Source organism: Doryrhamphus excisus, chromosome 2, assembly GCF_030265055.1.
Source record: "Doryrhamphus excisus isolate RoL2022-K1 chromosome 2, RoL_Dexc_1.0, whole genome shotgun sequence".
Classification (NCBI taxonomy): domain Eukaryota; kingdom Metazoa; phylum Chordata; class Actinopteri; order Syngnathiformes; family Syngnathidae; genus Doryrhamphus; species Doryrhamphus excisus.
Window position 1 is genome coordinate 18,480,796 of NC_080467.1, and position 18,419 is coordinate 18,499,214.

The 18,419-nt window shown below is 39.5% G+C and overlaps 1 protein-coding gene across 4 annotated transcripts in view; it reads right to left on the reverse strand.

Moving 5' to 3' along the window:
- The window catches only part of galt (galactose-1-phosphate uridylyltransferase), a 121,519-nt gene that overhangs the window by 31,032 nt on the left and 72,068 nt on the right, over positions 1–18,419 (reverse strand). For 2 of the 4 annotated variants that reach the window (XM_058050826.1, XM_058050815.1), the window contains exon 12: positions 13,810–13,914. In XM_058050826.1, coding sequence (XP_057906809.1) covers positions 13,810–13,914 — 105 coding nt within the window. Of the gene's footprint in view, positions 1–6,542; positions 6,900–12,419; positions 12,589–13,809; positions 13,915–18,419 lie in introns of those variants that run through there. The other 2 variants (XM_058050787.1, XM_058050836.1) reach the window with 2 other exon arrangements.

The following is an 18,419-nucleotide window of genomic DNA, read 5'->3' on the forward strand; positions in this document are numbered from 1 at the left end:
ATGATTGACAGTAGACATATAGACTTGAAATGATTGAAATGTGTGTATATCAACATGTTTAATGGAAGGTAGCATGAATTAGTATGTAGTAAGGTGTGTGTGCGTGTGTGAGACAGGTATTGAGCTGACCGCTCCTTAAGCTGCTGACCTTCAAAACAGAACTAAAGGATGGCTTGGTTCACAGCTCTTAGGTGTGATAATGAACCAGTTGACATTTGAAGAGATGCTCAGATGCTGCATCACGACTGCCGAGTGACAGATCATTTATTATTATTATTATTACTACTTAAAAGACACCTCTCTCCTGTGCCGCTATTACATCAATGGAGGGAATGAACAGATAAACAGTTACAGTGGCAATGGGTCATTTGAGAGCCACACTGAAGTAGAATCTCATACACATGTACAGTACAGTAAATATTTTCCACTAATCCCCGAATAGTTGTACTGAAGCTTCAGTTTACACTTTTGGACATTCAGTGCTGCAAACTGCAAAGAAAAAGCTATAAAAAAATATGCAGAATGAAAGAAAACATACTAAATCATGTGTGCTAGCCCTGCATTTTATTCGCTGGCTTCCATTAACGGTATAGTCGTTAAATTGCAGTCATTTTAAGAAATGAACTTTCTTCCACACAGCAGCCAATTAGATAACGTATGTCTATGAAAAGGATAATTACTAAAAAAAACGGCTGTACTTTCGTATGTCACATTATCAACTGGTTTTACGAGCGGCGGATTGAAGGTCACGGTGTTTCATGAGCAGCATTGATTGATCTATTTGAGTAATCGCTTCTTGGCACTTACAGAATGCCACCGGCAATGGCTTCCGTTTCTACGTTATGTAATCAAGGCAAAATTATGCACATGATTATGGTAATGGTGAGACTGAAAAGCTGCGATAGCAAAATCTTGAGGCCGGTAACTCATTTATGGAGGCTGTAATGCTGTCAACAAAATGCTTGTTAATGGATGAGTGGCGTGGTGTTAGATAAACAACGAGGCATCATCACAAACGCTGACGTGTACTTCATTTGCTGGCTGTGTTTGATGTGCTCGTCTCTGTCGGTCGTGATTTCTGGAGTCGTCTGGATTTGGTTTAAAATCTGAGTTACCTGCGGTGGGGTCGCTGGGGTGGATTTGGGGCAAAACACTTAAAATTGGTACAGTAGTTATTTCAAACTGAGTTTTTTTGATTGTGGCTGCAAAATATTCCACAATTGAGCCAAGAAAGTTGTAATTGTCCGAATTTTGATAAAGGAGTAGAAAAACACTATTGAATTCAAGAAATAACTCATGGCAAAACAGGAAGGTGGTGTCAACAATCACGTCTTCAGTGGACGTAAAAGTGACTTTAAATTTTAACGTTTTCATGCAATTTGATGTCTTTTAAAAACGGGCCTTGTATATTTTCAGATATGACATGCTTGCGTCTACATTGCCTGAGGCAGATATATTTTTGTTGAATAATGAACAAATGGATGTCAAAACTTTGATTTTAGAAATGGCAAAACTTTGTGATTAAGTTTTTCCTTCCTTGTTAAAAGGACATGATATACTGTACTCTCAACACTGATGTGAGGCAAATGGGGTTTTATTGTCCAGAAACAAATTACACAGCATAAAACTATAATGCAGAGACTGTGGTTTAATTATACATTTTAATTTTCTCGTTCATTAATAACACTGCGTAATGAATTGAGTCGGGTCTGTGGCACAGATTGCTCCATTAATCACGGTAGTAATAATCTACTAGAATGAATGATAAGGATGCCTCAAAATATGTCGTTCCACTAAATTATACATCACCTCTGCCCACATCTGCCCCATTACCAAAATGACTATTTGACCCTGAAACAACCTGGAAGAAGAATTCTGATACAATGTGAAGTTGTATTCATGCAGTGTATACAGGTGGGCCTCCATTATATGGTTTCAAGAGTTTGGGCGTATCGTTACGCTCCATAAACACGGTACTCACTCGAGTACATGAGCAGCACAACAAAACGCACTTGACACAGAAGGATGCAGTACTGAATATACTCATCGGTGACTGTGTCTCATTCAACACCACACGGTTCCTCACACTCCAATAGAAATGTCAGGTTTATGCCTGGATATGTGAAGTCCAATACAAAAATTCTGACTACATTCCGAGTGCATGAGAAGTAGTCAATGATCACAATTTCAATAAGGTTTCCAAAATATTTGGTCACAGTGATGGATTCTTATCACTGAGGACGATCGAAGAAAGAGCCCACGGTAGCACCCCTACTCCCATAGATAGTGAAATGTAATCTTGTGTGTCTGGAAAATGAAAGTTTGTGTGAAAGTGAGAGTAGACGCACAATAACTTTCCATGAGTCATGTCTTAAATGATTGTGCTAGGTGAGTGTGTGTGTCTTGAAGGCCCCTATTAGAAGTTATTAAAACACTGGGATAGTATTTGACTATATAATATCTAACAATGTTTCATTTAATTATTGTATTGAATCATTTTATTACAGTACGGGTCCACCGACTTACCCCAAAACTCAACATACTTTACACATCAGGAAACCGTACATAACCTGAGGACCCCCCCTGTAGGAGAATATCTTTTGAAATGCATACAGCGGACCCCCAGTAACCATTACAACAATTTAATGTGCTAAAATGTTGCATCATGAGTTTGAGACCACGTGCATTTCACAGCAGATTTGCCATGAATGAAAGAGGCATGGAGGTTTATAAGGTGGATAAAGAAGATTAAAACTCTAATTGGAAAGTTTGTTTAGAATGGCAGCAGGTGGGAACTATTTGCATTTTGAATGCCCCTGAAAATCCACTAAACTCTTCACGTCAAGGTAGCAGCAGGGAAATAATTAGCACTTCTATTCTAGGCCATATGCTTCCGTGTAATCATCATTATCAGTTCTAAATCCAAAATGGTGATTTTCAACTCTCTAAAACTAATGTTTTTCAGTGGAAACACATCAAGGTAAAGCTGCGTCTAACATACCTAAAGAGGCTTGTATGGATTTTGTGTGTGGGTGTGCGGGTTGAGTGATTTTCAGATGTCTTTAAAGGGGACCTATTATCCTTGTTCCACTTTTCTGACCTATAAATGTGGCTATAATGTTGTATTCTCATGTTAAACGATGCCAAAGTTTCAGATAATGAGGTTTGCGCATTTGAAAGTGAGCCCTGCAAGAAGTTTGGGATGGCTCAAAACGCTGGGTTTCCAAAGGCGTGGTAAAACTGTCCCTTTGTGACATCACAGAGGGGCGGACTTCCTTATATGGTTCATAGTAGGAAGCACTTTGGATGTGTTTTCTGTGTGGATTATCGTGTGTAGCTGCTCTATAGGAGAACACAACTCAATACAAGGGGTCGAAAAATGAGCATAATAGTTCCTTTTTAAAAGAGAAACAACAGTGAGGCCAAAGGATCATTCAGACTGAGTGCATTTTTCGTCTCTTTGTTTCAATCTCATGTCGATTTTTTTAATGATGGAAGTTTCGAGTCGGACAATTTGCGTTTGAAGCTGGTCCAAAACCAAGTCTTGTCAGACGTGTGTTGCACAGTTTAAGGAAGGAACATGACGTGATTGTCCTACGCCCTACGATGTGAGGATGAATTCTTCAGATTTTTGCTCTGCCAAGCAGAAAGAGCTATGACTAGATTGATCATGTACCCTTTACTGCACCTGCTGAAAATGGAAGAACCAAAATATGCAAATGATGACACAGCGTCAATCTGCGCTGGCATCTCTTCTTTCAAAATTTGCCACAGATGGAGCCGGAAATGATAATAGAAGATCATTGCATTGTTGTAGCAGCTGAAACATTTTCTGTAGTTTGACAGCTTGAAACATGCCTTCTTCTTGTAGTATTATTCTGGATTGATGTCTTTTCTCTGGGTTCTCAGCCTCGTCTCGGAATCTGTCTCGTCTACGGCTCAGAAATAGAGGACAGCAGCAGTGCCACATTGTATGGTTTTTGTTTGACAATAAGCTGTTTTTCCTGCAAACCTTGAACGACTTCTGGTAACTGGTCAACCCAAACATACATTGTGAGCAGTGACGTAGGCACAATGCGGTCGTTTCTGTAATTGTTAGTTTTCACTTTCCATTCCATGCAATGGAAGTCGGAATTACAATACTGTATAATGTCTGCCCGGTTTTAAATAGAAGAGCTGGAGTGTTCCATTCCAGATTCAGGATGAAGGGCATAGCAATGCCTCTGTTGACAGCATGAATTTAATTGGCAAGACTGGAGTAAACAGAACAGAAATGGGCACACAGTCATTCAATGACTGTGATTATGGTTCCAGTCTTGGCGTCTCCTTCCTCTTAATGAATTAGTCAGTGGCTCTGCTCGTTCACATAGGCCAGGCAATTACAACAGAGACTTGTGGGCATTGCCCAATCAAGCTGCTGTCTCAAGTCACTTATGGCTTTGCACTAATATAGCTAATCAGTTAGCGGACAGAAAATGTGTTGTGTTTGCTTGCGTGAAGGTTTCTGTTAGAATTACCAGGTATTGATTCAAAGCTGCTTAACTGGCAGGAGGTTAGTGGGGCATCGACGTGAAAATGTGAAATGGCACGGAGAAGGGGGGAAAAAAAAGGAAAATTAAGGGCTCGATCAGAGGCAAAAAAAGTGCAGACTAACACAAAAAGAGTTGGAACAACATTGATGGGTTGAAACTTCATTACGGAATTCAGAGATAGATTTCTTAGGTCTAATCACTGGTGAACAGACTATCTTTGGGAGATAAATAATCAAATCAATTGAGGATATTTCACTGGAGTAAATGAGCAATGCCCTCTTCTCTCCTCCTGGAGTGATTATAATTTTCTTTTCAGTGCCAGTTATCTGCACAATAATGGATCTTTGTCCTTGCGTGGCAAAGCATCACAAGCACTGATGAAAACTTTCCTCCTAATTTCAGCTAATCCAGTTTCTTGTCCAACACTTAATTTTTGCCTCAGCAGCCAATAAGAAAATCCTGATAAGGTGAATTATATATGTCTCCAACTTTGGTTAAATAAGACAGTTTTTCCATTAAAGTTATTGAATGATTTGTTGGAAAGTGAGTTATGTTTCCACCTTTAGTCCCAATTATTGGAAAAAATGACAACTTTTTGTGGTGTGGTTCCAATGAATAGAATTACATTGAATCCGCATTGTGATGTTGTACTGTCGTTGTTCACAATGGTGAAAAACACATATTTTGGTGTCCACTTTTGACATCAGATTATGGCTTTACATACAAAACCACTGTGAAAGGCATAAATTTGGGTTTGCCAAATGAACTTGCCTGACAGGATAGCGGAGGATCATGTACACTAATAACCCTTGTGAGGTTTTGTGTTGGTTGTGTGATCCAAAACGGCTGAATAAACCAATGATGGTGGTCGTACAACATTCACATTTTTTTAAATTAATACCTCGAGATTTATGTCCAATATTGTATGATTAGAGAACGGAAGCAAATTTTGTCGCAAAACCAAATCCTACGAAAACTGGGGCATTCAAAAATAGATGTTGCGCTGTACAGTCGTCCCTTGTTTGCGGTGCATAATCTGTTCTAGACCCAAACGTGATGAGTCGGATTCCTTCTGGTAGTTAGAACATGGAAAACCGGTCTATGACTTTTTAAATACAGTTCTTATCATTAGAGCCATCTACATATTAAATAATACCCCATAGTCATCTTTACATACACACATATTATATATATATATATATATATATATATATATATATATATATATATATATATATATATATATATATATATATATATATATATATATATATATATATATATATACACATATATACATATATACGTACATAACATGTATAACATATACACACACATAACACATCCTTCCATACATTCATTTTTTATGCTTCTATGCTCTTATGCTCTTATCCTCTTATCCTCGCTCTTATGGCGGGTATGCTGGAGCCTATCCCAGCTTCGGGCGAGAGGCTACATACTAAGAGAAAATAAGACATATACAACATAACTGTATGACTCACACACATTTCTGACACCTATGTATGAACCGAGAACACTACATACATACATAAAAATGAATTTCTGAATTCACTTCACCTATCAAGTTTCATTCTTGAGTATTGGGTCCACACTGAAAGTTAAAAAGTAAAATAAAACAAAAGCACAGCGTACTGGGCTTAAATCATTTTTACAGGGTCCTACTCAATTTTAAATAAATAATAGTCATTTAATGAAAAATTAATTAGTATTTTCTTTTTTTTTTTTTTAAAGAGTTTCTTCTCCCCATCACGTCTGTCCTTGCCAGTTTCTGGCAATCGTTGCTGTCACAGTTTTCAGGCTTAATTAATTAAGCCCACAAGCCAACTGAGAAAATGCATGAAAAATACATTTCAGGAGTGGCACTTTGAAGAGTGGGAAAGGTCCAATAATGTCAGTGTCACATTACCAGCAAGAAGAAAGCTCAATTTAAGGAAAATGTAAAATGTCAGCAGTGACAACTTAAAAAGATGAGCAAAAGTATGCAGAAACGTCATTGCTGTATGTGCACCACCATACTGGAATATGTTTATTCAGGTATCCTGCTGATACCACATGAGTACTTCCTCATTGAATGTCACAGGGAAAGAGAAACCACGAGAATGTATATGAAAATCACAGGATGACAGTTGGAAAGGGTGGATTATTCATGAAAAGAGGGGAAGAGAGGTGAGATTATTAATGTCAAGGGAGCAGAGCTGTTGAGACATGTATAAAGGATGAGGAGAAAAATGTCACCTGGGATAAAGATTCCCCTGAGAGGAAGCAGAAAGAGGTAAGAAAACAGTGGATGAAGGTGCCTTGTCCCCTTCATGGGTGGTTGCAATGATGGGGTCCAAAGGAAGTGGGCTGAAGAAGAACATAAGAGGATTATAAGTGCAGATTGTGGAGAGCATCACATAGTGGAATAAATAATGTCCAGACAGTCATCTCCATTTCACAGTGGAGCCTATCCCAGCTTGCGGGGTACACCCTGGACTGGTCGACAGCCAATCACAGGGCATATATAGACAAACACTCACATTCATACCTATGGACATTTTGGAATGTGGGAGGAAACCGGAGAAAACCCACGCATGCACGGGGAGAACATGTAAACTCCACACAAAGATGGCCGAGGGTGTTGAATATTCATGTTATATATAATACATAACAGAGGAGAAAGAGATTGGACTGGAACATCAGCAGCTAGGTGACGGAAGGACTGTTAAACAAATATAAAATAACTGAAGCATCGACTCCAAAAGCGAACAGGTATAAAAGAATCCCTTATTCATTTCAAATCAACAGAAAGGGAGCTCCGATGTGTTTTTAAATCAGCTGCCAGCAAGCAAATCAGTTCAACATGCTGTTATTCAACCAAAGGATAGCTAGACGGTGTACTTTATTGTTCCCTGTGGGAGATTGCAGCTGTACAGTACAGTCAGTTAGTCAAGCAGTCAGTTAATCAGTCCATTAAATCAGATTAGACTTGGCTGGTTAAAGACCGGTCTTCCACACCTCATTTCTCCACCTCACACTCTTATTTCTCATTTAGGGGGAACAGGGAGACGCATTAAGTGCAACTGAGCTTTAAAAAAAAAGGAGAGGAAGAAGAGTCAATATTTTAGTACTTGAGATTTGCTCAGTCATGATAACTTTTCTATTAATGTCACTTTGTGTTATAATGTTGGTACTGCCGTATATCAACAGTGTAAGCACTACTATCATCTTTTTTTTCTGTTAAAGCTGCATGCCTTTGGTTATGAGTTATGGCTGGTGACCGGAAGGACAAGATGGTGGGAACAAGCTACTAAAAGGCTCTCCTTACAGATAACATGAGAAACACGGAGTAGAACCGCTGCTCCTCCACATTGAAGGGACCCTTCTGGACGCCTCCCTGGGGAGTGTTCAGGGCCAAGTCCCACCATGGAGCAAGTACGTCTCTCAACTGGACTGGAAATGCCTTGGGATCCGCTGGGAGGAGCTGCACGAATTGGCCAGGGAGAGCGAAGTCTCGGCTTTCCTGCTTCGGCTGCTGCCCCTGCGACCTGACCTCGGATAAGTGGAGGAAGATGGATAGATGGGAGCCACCCATGATTGGTCAAAATGTATAGCGCCCTGTGTGCCGACACGAAGCAGAAGGGGAAGGAGGTGATATGTTGAAAAAAAATTATAGTGGTCATTTGGGAGCTGAAGGAGCCGACTCTTTTGGAGGGAGCTGACAACCGGTTGTCGTATAAGGACTAAAATTCCCGTCACTAACACATACACATTCTCACATTAAACACACATTCACATCGTCACACGCAAGCGGTGTCTGGAAGTCAGGTGATATTCTTTAATAAAGCTATGAAAAAATGCATTGATTGTAAGAAACTTTGTTTTTGTAGATTCAGTCTACTAGCTTCTAATAGATGGCCTTCTCACACGCACTCACATAGCACAATCAAAGTTGCACAACACATATGAAAGAGGCAGACATTGTTCTCACCTCAATCACACAATTGTAACTTTCACTTTACACAAACTTAATTTTCTCTCACTCATTCATGCTAGGGTCCAGCATCGTAACCGAATATTTTTAATACAGTTCTTTTACATTTTAAGCACAATCATTGACTATTTTTCCGATATCATTGAGATCTGAAAGACATTCTTTTAATATGACTTTCCTTTGAGGGCACACCTGCACACTGTAATGGCTTTCAAACCTACTATATTCATGTATGTGCAAGCATTTATGAGCATTTGTGTTGCATCTGTAGTGTCTGAATAGGCTGCCAGAAAAGCAGGATGAATATAGAAATGCTAATCAGGATTCACTTCACTTGTATTTCACACCAAGACACACATGCTTTATACTCATGCATGCAATGAGCATTCACAAGCAGACTCATATTCCATCCCGCCATAGGATTTCCTAACATAAATAGACTGCATATCAACCTCTTATGTCTTGACTCGCCGACTTAATCATCTTTTTTTTATTTATGAAAAAAAGCATACTCCATACATGTCATAATATCCCACAGGCCATGTTTTTCTTTCCAATTTTCCATGCCTTGTTTCTTTCCATATTCCTCAGTGGCTCTCTAAGGATAATCTAAGAAATGTAATTGCCTTCACCCTGTCACACTATAGCATAAGTGTCTCCTTAAATGAAGAGTGTGTGTGTGAAACAGCAAGAGGATTGAGATTCATGAAGTCTATTTTTTTTCTTTCCCTCTGCAATAACTCAGCGCCTTTTTTTTTCCCTTATGACCTTCACTTGCATTTACGGCTTCACAGTCGTTTCAGTGGCAAAAAAAGTTACATTTCAAAGCCTTCAAGTACTGTAACCTCTGCAAGTGCATCGCTGTAAATATTTGAGAATTACCCAAGCTTCTCTATACCGTATAATATTAAAGAAAAGTCATATTTTTCATTTTAGAATAGTTTTTCTTCACAGCAACTGCTGCCTCTTGAGTGTTTTTTTCCAGCACAAGAATGAAGAGGTAGTAAGAGGTTGTGTGGTTTCATGGACAAGTCCATAGAAGCTTTTGTGTGTATCCATACGTGGTTAAAAATATAAATACTCAAACACCTAGCTGGAGAAGAGGTTGAGAGGTTTGAATTCATTAACAAAAAAGGGGATCATAGCGTAGCGGTTTCTTATTTTGCCTTCCGTTGCTAACTCCAGCCTCAAGTAGTCCGGTTTATACCCTACAGGTAACGCCACAAGCTATGCCACACACAGTGCAGAAAATGGAGGATTGTTTTTGGAGGTAAACGTCACACAATGTACTGGCACGTGCAGAGAAAGACAAACAGGTATGTTTGGGGGGTCAAACTGGTCACTGAATGCATTTATTTTTCCTAATGTGTTCATCAAACTTCCAAAGATCGACTGGTGGATCGCGATTGACGGGTTAGTGACCCCTGCTCGACAGTATAAACTGATGAAAATCAAAATTTGCCCATCTTCATACAGTCAACAGTTGATTTGTTTGTCATGACTGTGCCATTGGGTGCAAACCAAATTAATAACCTTCAATTTAGAATTGGTCTTGAGAATATTTTGCGACATGCTCACCATCGAATTGTTCCCGACTGGAAAAATAATGTGCATCGCTCCTTCATATTTTTTACATTGACACTACCTGTGTCGTTACGTCCTCCGCCTCATAGACTCCATCTATGCTTATTACTTTTAGATGTGCTGTTTAATAAAAGAGAAAAGCAATAAAAGTGTGATATTGAAACTGCCCACAGAAGCGCTGGTCAGAGAGAGAGAACACAGGGAAGGTAAAATGAAGACTTTGCTCGGTAGAAAGACAAAAAAAAACCAAACACACACACACGGCAGTCGATGCGCGTTTTGAACATTCTGAAACCGTGTGTCATCCAGTCTGGGTGGATATGCGAGTGTGCTCGTTACAAATTCAAGTCATTTAAAGTCTTTATCATCGGATCCCAAATGCCAGATTGTTACCCTTTTCAATATCAGCATGTTTTATGATGAAAATAAAAATGTAAAAGGCCAAAGAACCTATTGTAAGTCAATGGAAACAGGATTGGTATTAAGTTTAGAAAGATACTGAGATGGATTCATTCAATGTTATTCATTGTTTAAGAAGCATGGCTATGAACTGGGAGCTTCTCTACAGATAGAGTTTTATACCTGGAAAAAATATGTTTTTTAACTAAAATTTCACGTTTTGATGTTGAATTATGAAAAAAAAACACAAGGTCTTTCTTTCCCATGTTACAATATGTTCTTTTCAGTTGCAGACTGACATAAAGTAAAATACATTGTAAACTGACATGTGCCCTTGGCTTCTACTTGGCCTCCCACATATGCACAGCAACATCGCTGAATCCATAATAGCCAACGTCTGCTAAATGTCTCCAGAATTCACCGGTTCCATGGGTAACCCCAAGCTGTGATCAAGCAAAGCTGACATGGAAGCATTCACTTGTACCCTTGGTGCACACATTGTTTAGAAACATATCCAGAAATACATGTATATGCACGTACACGGTGCCACAGGAGCTCCACAGTAGCACCAACAAGGGAGTCATCGTGTAATGTGCAGTCTTTCAAAGTCTTCCCCGGAGCGACTTGTGGCATAATTGATACAGCAAAGGACCACATGGTCTGAGCTACGGGAAAACCCTGGGAGGGACTTCTAACACTTAACAAATTAAGACTCACTTTGGATGTGTTGTTTAAAATCACTTGTATCCTCAACAGGGGGGCACCTCGCCTGCCTTACAGCAGCTTTGTTTGTAGCATTAAAACATAACGAAGGCACATTTTGGTCTTTTTCCTACAGCATCTGTTGCATCACATGTAAATAATATACAAACTAGCAACCTTTAGTGACATCTAGGACATCTAATAGCTACTTTCGTACTGAGGAACCATGCTCAGAAGTGCACCCTGTAACTCCCTTAAACAAACCCTCAAAGTGTAGTGAAGTCAGATTAAACTCAAAAAGAAGAGTTTGGTTTGGTTTGAAACAAATGTTTGTTTTGACAACCACATTGCATACCACAGGAAAACAACTCGAACAGCATCGTTGCAATTGGAAACAGCCCGGTGAAGTGGAGAAGTGGAAGAGACGGGAAGGGAGACTCTTTTCCTCCAAAAGACATGAAAGTGATGTATTCAAACCATGAGAGGAGACAAGGCCAGTAATGTGAGCCAAGGTCAGCGTGAGTCAGAATGCTTCTGCGTCATCATGTCACTGACCCGTGGAACTCTCATACTGTTTCACAAATAGTATTCATCCATTTGCATTTGGAAAAGTAAAAAAATAAAATCACAGCTATTCACTGACATTTGCAGGGTCAGAGATGTGTTTTTTCTTAGAGTGGCTGCAAATGTAGCCGGTGTTCAGCAGTGAAATGACACAAATATTATTTTTTAAAATAAGTCTGAAGACACTTATCTTAAAGTAAAGATTAGAAGCCCAAACATAACAGATTGACAATATATTTTTACCCAATAAAATATGCAGGCTTGTGGCTATTGTGCCTTCGTGGAACTTCACTAGTAAAATGGTCTCATTCATATTTAATAAAGTTGCAAGGTCAGGCATGAGTAAACTAAAAGGACACGTCCGCCAAGATCGAGAGTGTACAACCCCGGGATGGGATTCTTTATTGATGATAACCACAAGAATAACGTGAAATATTTACCCTGTGTTCAAGCCACACTATGAAATCTTGCTGGGGAGTTGGCAGATTTTGCTCATTCAAAGGCTCTTCTGATCATAGAACTGACTTGTGATCTGATCCTGAACTTGACTTACTGTAATATTTCATACTAAAAATAAACTAATTATGTATCTGGCACAAAATACGTGTTTGCATTTCACCAAATGCTCTATGTACTGTATGATATGTAGTATTCTGGTCATTAGGTGGCAAAAAAACTGATGAGACATTAAAGTTTTGGATTCTCAAATTTAGAAGAATAAATTAGGCCAACTGGTTAGCTCGCTCGAGTTCCTGCAGCATTATGGCCGCCACACATGGGATGCGACATCGCCTCTACTTCACTCAACAGAACCTGAGAGACAGGGCGATACAGTATCAAGTGTAAATATAGGAACTTATTGGCACCAGATTCAATACTAGCAAGAGCCCCTGATCGACACCGGTCGCCTTTCCAACTCCACATCCAACAGCCAATACTTGTGCAATTCACTCTGGATGTGAATGCATCACTCATCACTTGCACAATGTGGTGTAATCAATAAGTAATAGGAGCGTAAAGGTGACTAAGTATATATTTTTTTCAAAAGGCACCAAATGCAACCCAATTAAAAAAAGTTCATATTCTTAACATAAAAACATCACAAAAGGATTCAAATGTTGTGGGTGAAGCTTTGTCGACACCCCTTCTCAGTCGAGTAGAGGGCCCCCACTAATGTTGCAATAGCAATTGAGCTTGTGAGTAATGACTACAGCCGTTTCGACCCCTAAAGTGTTGAGGATAAACACATCAACACAGGCATGCACACATGCGCCGGGCACTTTCCTCTGATGAAAAGTCATGTCTGTGCCTCGGGTATGTTATGGCCATAAATGCATTAATCAGTGTAGATATAAAGCACAGACGTGCATGCCTCTAAATGGCACACACACACACAGCAGAATTGGACCAGCAAGCAGCCTGCTCCGATGTTGTACCCTGGAGTATATTACATGGGGAGCGGTAATAATCAATAAATAAACACGGTCGGCTGCAGGCGAGGGAGACGAGCAGCAGGGGTTCATCCGGGGCTGCAGTGAGCAACTTTATTCCATAGCAAAGTATAGCGATATGACACTTTGGCCTCACTTCAGGATGTGCTATTATTATAATCACTGTTGGGTGAAACATCATTATTGTTTTCCAGTAATGGGTCACTGAATTAATTACTATTAAGGACAGAAATTTGCTGTTTTTATGCACTGATAAACAATCTGATCACAACTACGAAACAGGAAGCCAAACAAAAGTAAACCTTTACCATTGATTACTCATGCTGGATGATGTTACATATTTCATTGAGTAGAAAGTACCTAAACATTCCATGTTTCATGTACGATATATGGAAAGAAATGGCACCAACTGCTTGTTTTCCCTTTGGCAACATACTGTACGTACTGCTATGGAATTTGGTGTAGGGAAGATGTGATGTGACTCAGTTGCACACATTAGCAACATTGTTGTGTTGTGCAGGAAAACACACCGTTAATTCTAATGGTGAGTGAAAAGCGGTTGTTTTTGCAGCATATGTCTCACCTCTTTGAATTTTGTAGCCTTCTTCCTTCCCTCTTTGTCTGCACAGGCACACAAAAGGGATTTGATGTTTATCTCGCTTTTGAATTTCAGGTTCAAAGCAAATATCTGTGGAAAGATGGAGAAATACATAGGCATTAGCATTTCATTGCATGCCCATTTTAGAGGAAATTAACGATGTGGAGTTCTCTATGATTTTACTTCGCCATTGTTTTTAAAGGTCACAAAACAAGGCAGACATTTCTTTCATCCTGTGTGTCCCCAGACTGTTATTGTGTTTTATTTTGTAGTTGAGAGCAAAATTTCCTCTGGGGCCCAGTCTGAAAATTCTTGTCAACAACAAAAGTGATGAAAGTCCAGATATTCATTCCCGGTCATTATATGTGTCATACCTGTAAGGATATTTTTTACTCAATGAACTTTGGGGATTTTGATTGATAATGCATTATGGTCGCTAAGATTAACACAAGCTGCCCATAAATCTGATGAACATCACATAACAATGAGGAGAAGATGCAGAGAGAACTAGAAGGAACCAATAGACCGCACGGTGACCCCGAGGTGCTCACCACATCGCCCCCATACGGCCTACGTATGTACAGTTGTCCCTCATTTATCGCGGCAAATTGGTTCCAGACCAAACCATGATAAGTACATTTCCACAAGGTAAGAGCTGCTGTCAGCCACAACTCAAGCCAGTCACTGGCACTTTCCAAACTGCTAATCATGCTAACACTCAGCAGCTCTACAGTAGGTGCATGCCCCGCTTCTTAAAGGCGCACACAACTTACAGTTGTATTTTTTTGTTCATTCAGCCATTTTTATGACTGAAATTTTTTAATTTGGGGCTGCACGGCGGACATGTGGTTAGCACGCAGGCCTCACAGCTTGGAGACCTGAGTTCAATTCCACCCTCTGCCATCACTGTGTGGAGTGTGCATGTTCTCCAGTTTCCTCCCACATTCCAAAAACATGCTAGGTTAATTGGCGACTCCAAATAGTCCATAGGTATGAATATGAGTGTGAATGGTCGTTTGTCTATATAGTAGACAAACAACCATTCACCCTGCCTCTTGCCCGAAGACAGCTGGGATAGGCTCCAGCACCCCCTGCGACCCTCGTGAGGATAAGCGGTAGATAAAGAATGAATGTTTAATTTGGGCCAAGAATACATACAATTTGCTTATATGGGCGTATGTATTGACTAATAATAGGCTGCATTGAACCACAAAACAGTGATCACTTTTTGAAAAAACATGATCGATGTTCGAACCACGATGACTGTATATGTGAAATTATGCAACACTGCTGTGGTACTATTGGAGATCCATGCAACCCCCCCGCAGGTGAAATGAAAACATTACCTACTTGTTGGACTTGTGCACGGTGGAGGTCAAACGCTGTGGCACTGCCATATGTGTAAGACCTATTAATCTAACAGCCTAGAGCCTCTGCAGAACATTGCCATCTGAGATAAATGACACACCAGTCACACCATCAGTATGAGCAATAGATCAGTTGCTTTCTATACTACCTCAAGTAATGTTATTGACTATGTGTGTGTGTGTGTGTGTGTGTGTGTGTGTGTGTGTGTGTGTGTTGTGGGCCATCAATATGTCTGATCCTGACATCATACAAGTACAAACATTCCCCGGACACACGTCACAGAACAAATGCCATATGGGAGCGTTTTATGGGTTGTAGATATTTTTAAAGGCTATAAAAGTTCAGATTTTGGTGTGTTTTTGTAACCTTTTAAAAACTTTTTTTTTGGAAATGTGCTGTTGAAAATAGCAAACAGATACGAATTGCAGACCTGAATCATGCTAGAAGATTCTTAACAGTTTTTGTTTATTGTGGTCGTGATTAATTAACCATTTGAGGCATCTAAGAAAAAACAGATAAAGGTTTTTTTTTGGTCTGTGTGGATCACATCAACTAAATAAACTAAATAATACATTTCAACAAAGTGAATTGTGAAACTTCATGAATACATTATGTTGTTTGGTCCATTCATAGACAATGTAACAAGGTATAAAAGTCAAAGCACCTTCATGCATGTCCCAGACTTGACATTTACCTCATCTATGTTCTTATCTTTATATTTGCTGAAGCCACATCCACAATCTTCAACATTTGAGACAATAAATCTATGCAGAAAATTTCTTAGGAATAAGGATGCAATAACGGAGAAATCCATCAGATAAGCAAAATGTGCAGTGGCATGTACCTGCCGAGATATGGATGGGGTGGATGAGCAGGTCAACAAAACATTGGACTTAATGCCATCCAATATCTTCTTTTCCCCATTCATAACCCACAGGTTAATGCCCTCCAATACTGCTGTAAACATGGCAAAATGTGCAATTAGGAATTTAACCTTTAAACTAAGATGACCAAACGTCCTGTATTCCCAGGACATGCCTTGTCCAGGCTTCAGACAGAGATTTCCTGGTTTTCAATGTTTTTCATTGGCTCATTAAATTGATTCTGCAACATGTTGTGCCAAAAAAGACAAACATATGCACATGCGAGTTCATCCTTGCCGAGTTAAAGTCTTGTGAATTTGGGGACAGCGATTCAAATTCCCAAGTTGCTCATTCCTTGCTGCTTTAGAAGGCATACATTTCCTGAAAACCATACGGAGGAGGTATACTTTAAATATATTTGAGTACACCTCGAGTATCATTTGTATCAAAACAAGCTTCTTGGATTTCGGTAATCAAAATATGGTCACGCAATTATTACTAACCATTTGTTTGTTCACACAGAGTAGATGCGCGTTGAGGTTCAAGGATTACGATGCACGTCCTCACCCCTTCAGGATGAGGCAAGTACTGCAGTGGATCCATGTTTGATTGAACACCTTTACGTTCTATGCAGATTTGCTATGCAAGGGGAGAGTATGAGGTGCTGAAAATGATGGTTTGACTGTTCTGTTGGTCCTGTTCTTGAGTTCAACTGTTATTAGTTATTATATTATTATAGTATTATTATTATAGTATTTCAAAAGAACAGGCCAAGAAAACCAAATCAAATAGCTGCTAGTTGAATTGAGTAGATTAGAGAGAAATAACGGATGACACAAGGCTGTTGGGACGAGGGTCGCTCAAAGTGATCAGGTCATGATAACCGCTTTGAAATATTATTCAAAAATGAAAAAAAAAAACTTAGTGCTGTCTGGTTTGTATAGCCAGGAAAATGAAAATGAAAATGAATAATAATAATAATAGCACAAAGAGTAGGTGTATCTAATTAAAAGTTAGCCTGAGACCTGAATTGGAGCCTGTTAAACAAAAGAGTCCCTGGGGGCGGAACCTGGTTCTCCGTGCTTCACTGGAAAAGTAATAACTGATCTTGAATTTATGCAAACACTTTTTTTTCCTGGATAAACTCTGTGAACTCCCATGTGGGGTATCGTATTACTGAGGTACATATTACCGTATTACGTATACTATATTGTTGGTGCATCACCAAGTCACAGACGCAAAATTTGAGTATGATGCCGACCCACAAACGATACTTAATGGTAACAAACACCGACATTTTACTTAAAGACTCAATCACAATAATTATCTGTTTGTCTTTAGACTTATCTTTATGCAGTGTTTTTGACTTGATGGATTATTGTTAGTCTTTCTGTTCACTTCCATCAAAGTCCTGCGTCAACTGTCCTTCTGGAACCTCCTATGAGGAACATCGGAAAAATGAGTGTAAGTTTCTGTCAAGGGAAAATCTGCTGCTGGCTCAAAATAGATGAGAGACGAGACAGGTTCTTTGAGAATAATGAGAGGTACAATTTAATAAAACTTGCATACAACGAGACTAAGACAGTTTCCAGAGAAACCGTTGTGACTATTTATGCTAAAATGTGAATGAAGGAAACCACATCCACCTCCCCGTGTGAGGCACAGAGACAATGAAGGACAGACTCACATGCCCAGACACCCGAGGCTATTTGGATGTGATCAGCATGTGACCAGATCAGAGCAAGTCAGTATGACATTAATGATTAATAATCTTAGCAGTCAAAAGGACAAATAAAACGAAAAGATGGCCTTCATCATGGTGTGTGTGTGTGTGTGTGTGTGTGTGTGTGTGTACAACCTGATAACATGCAAGTTGGCTTCAAAATGAAAACCTGACTCACAAATCATCTTGCCTTGTCTTTGTGAGAGTCATACAATTCCATTATCTTAAACTAATGGCATGCAATTAGACTTTATTGCTCTATTACGAGTTCTCATCTCCCTGTTCTCATGAAGACAAACTACAAACACATTCACATTTGGGCATCACACTGATAAATCAGGTCGGGGAAACCAGGGGATAAAAAGTCCCTGCGTATTAGCACAAACAAAGCAAAGCCCTTGGCCCATTGCCTTTATCTTACATTATACTGTATTTAGACATGAAAGAGTCGGGCCAATTGAGCATTAACATTGTAAAAACAAAGCTAAGACTCCGCTCTTGTATTGAGTCATGGTTTTACACATTTTGTCAGTCGGGTTGGGTGTTAACATATTTTCCAATATGGTTCCTAATCAGTACTTTTGAAAAGGTGAAAAGTATAACTCAACAGACAGGATTTTGGTTTGGAATATCTGCCATGA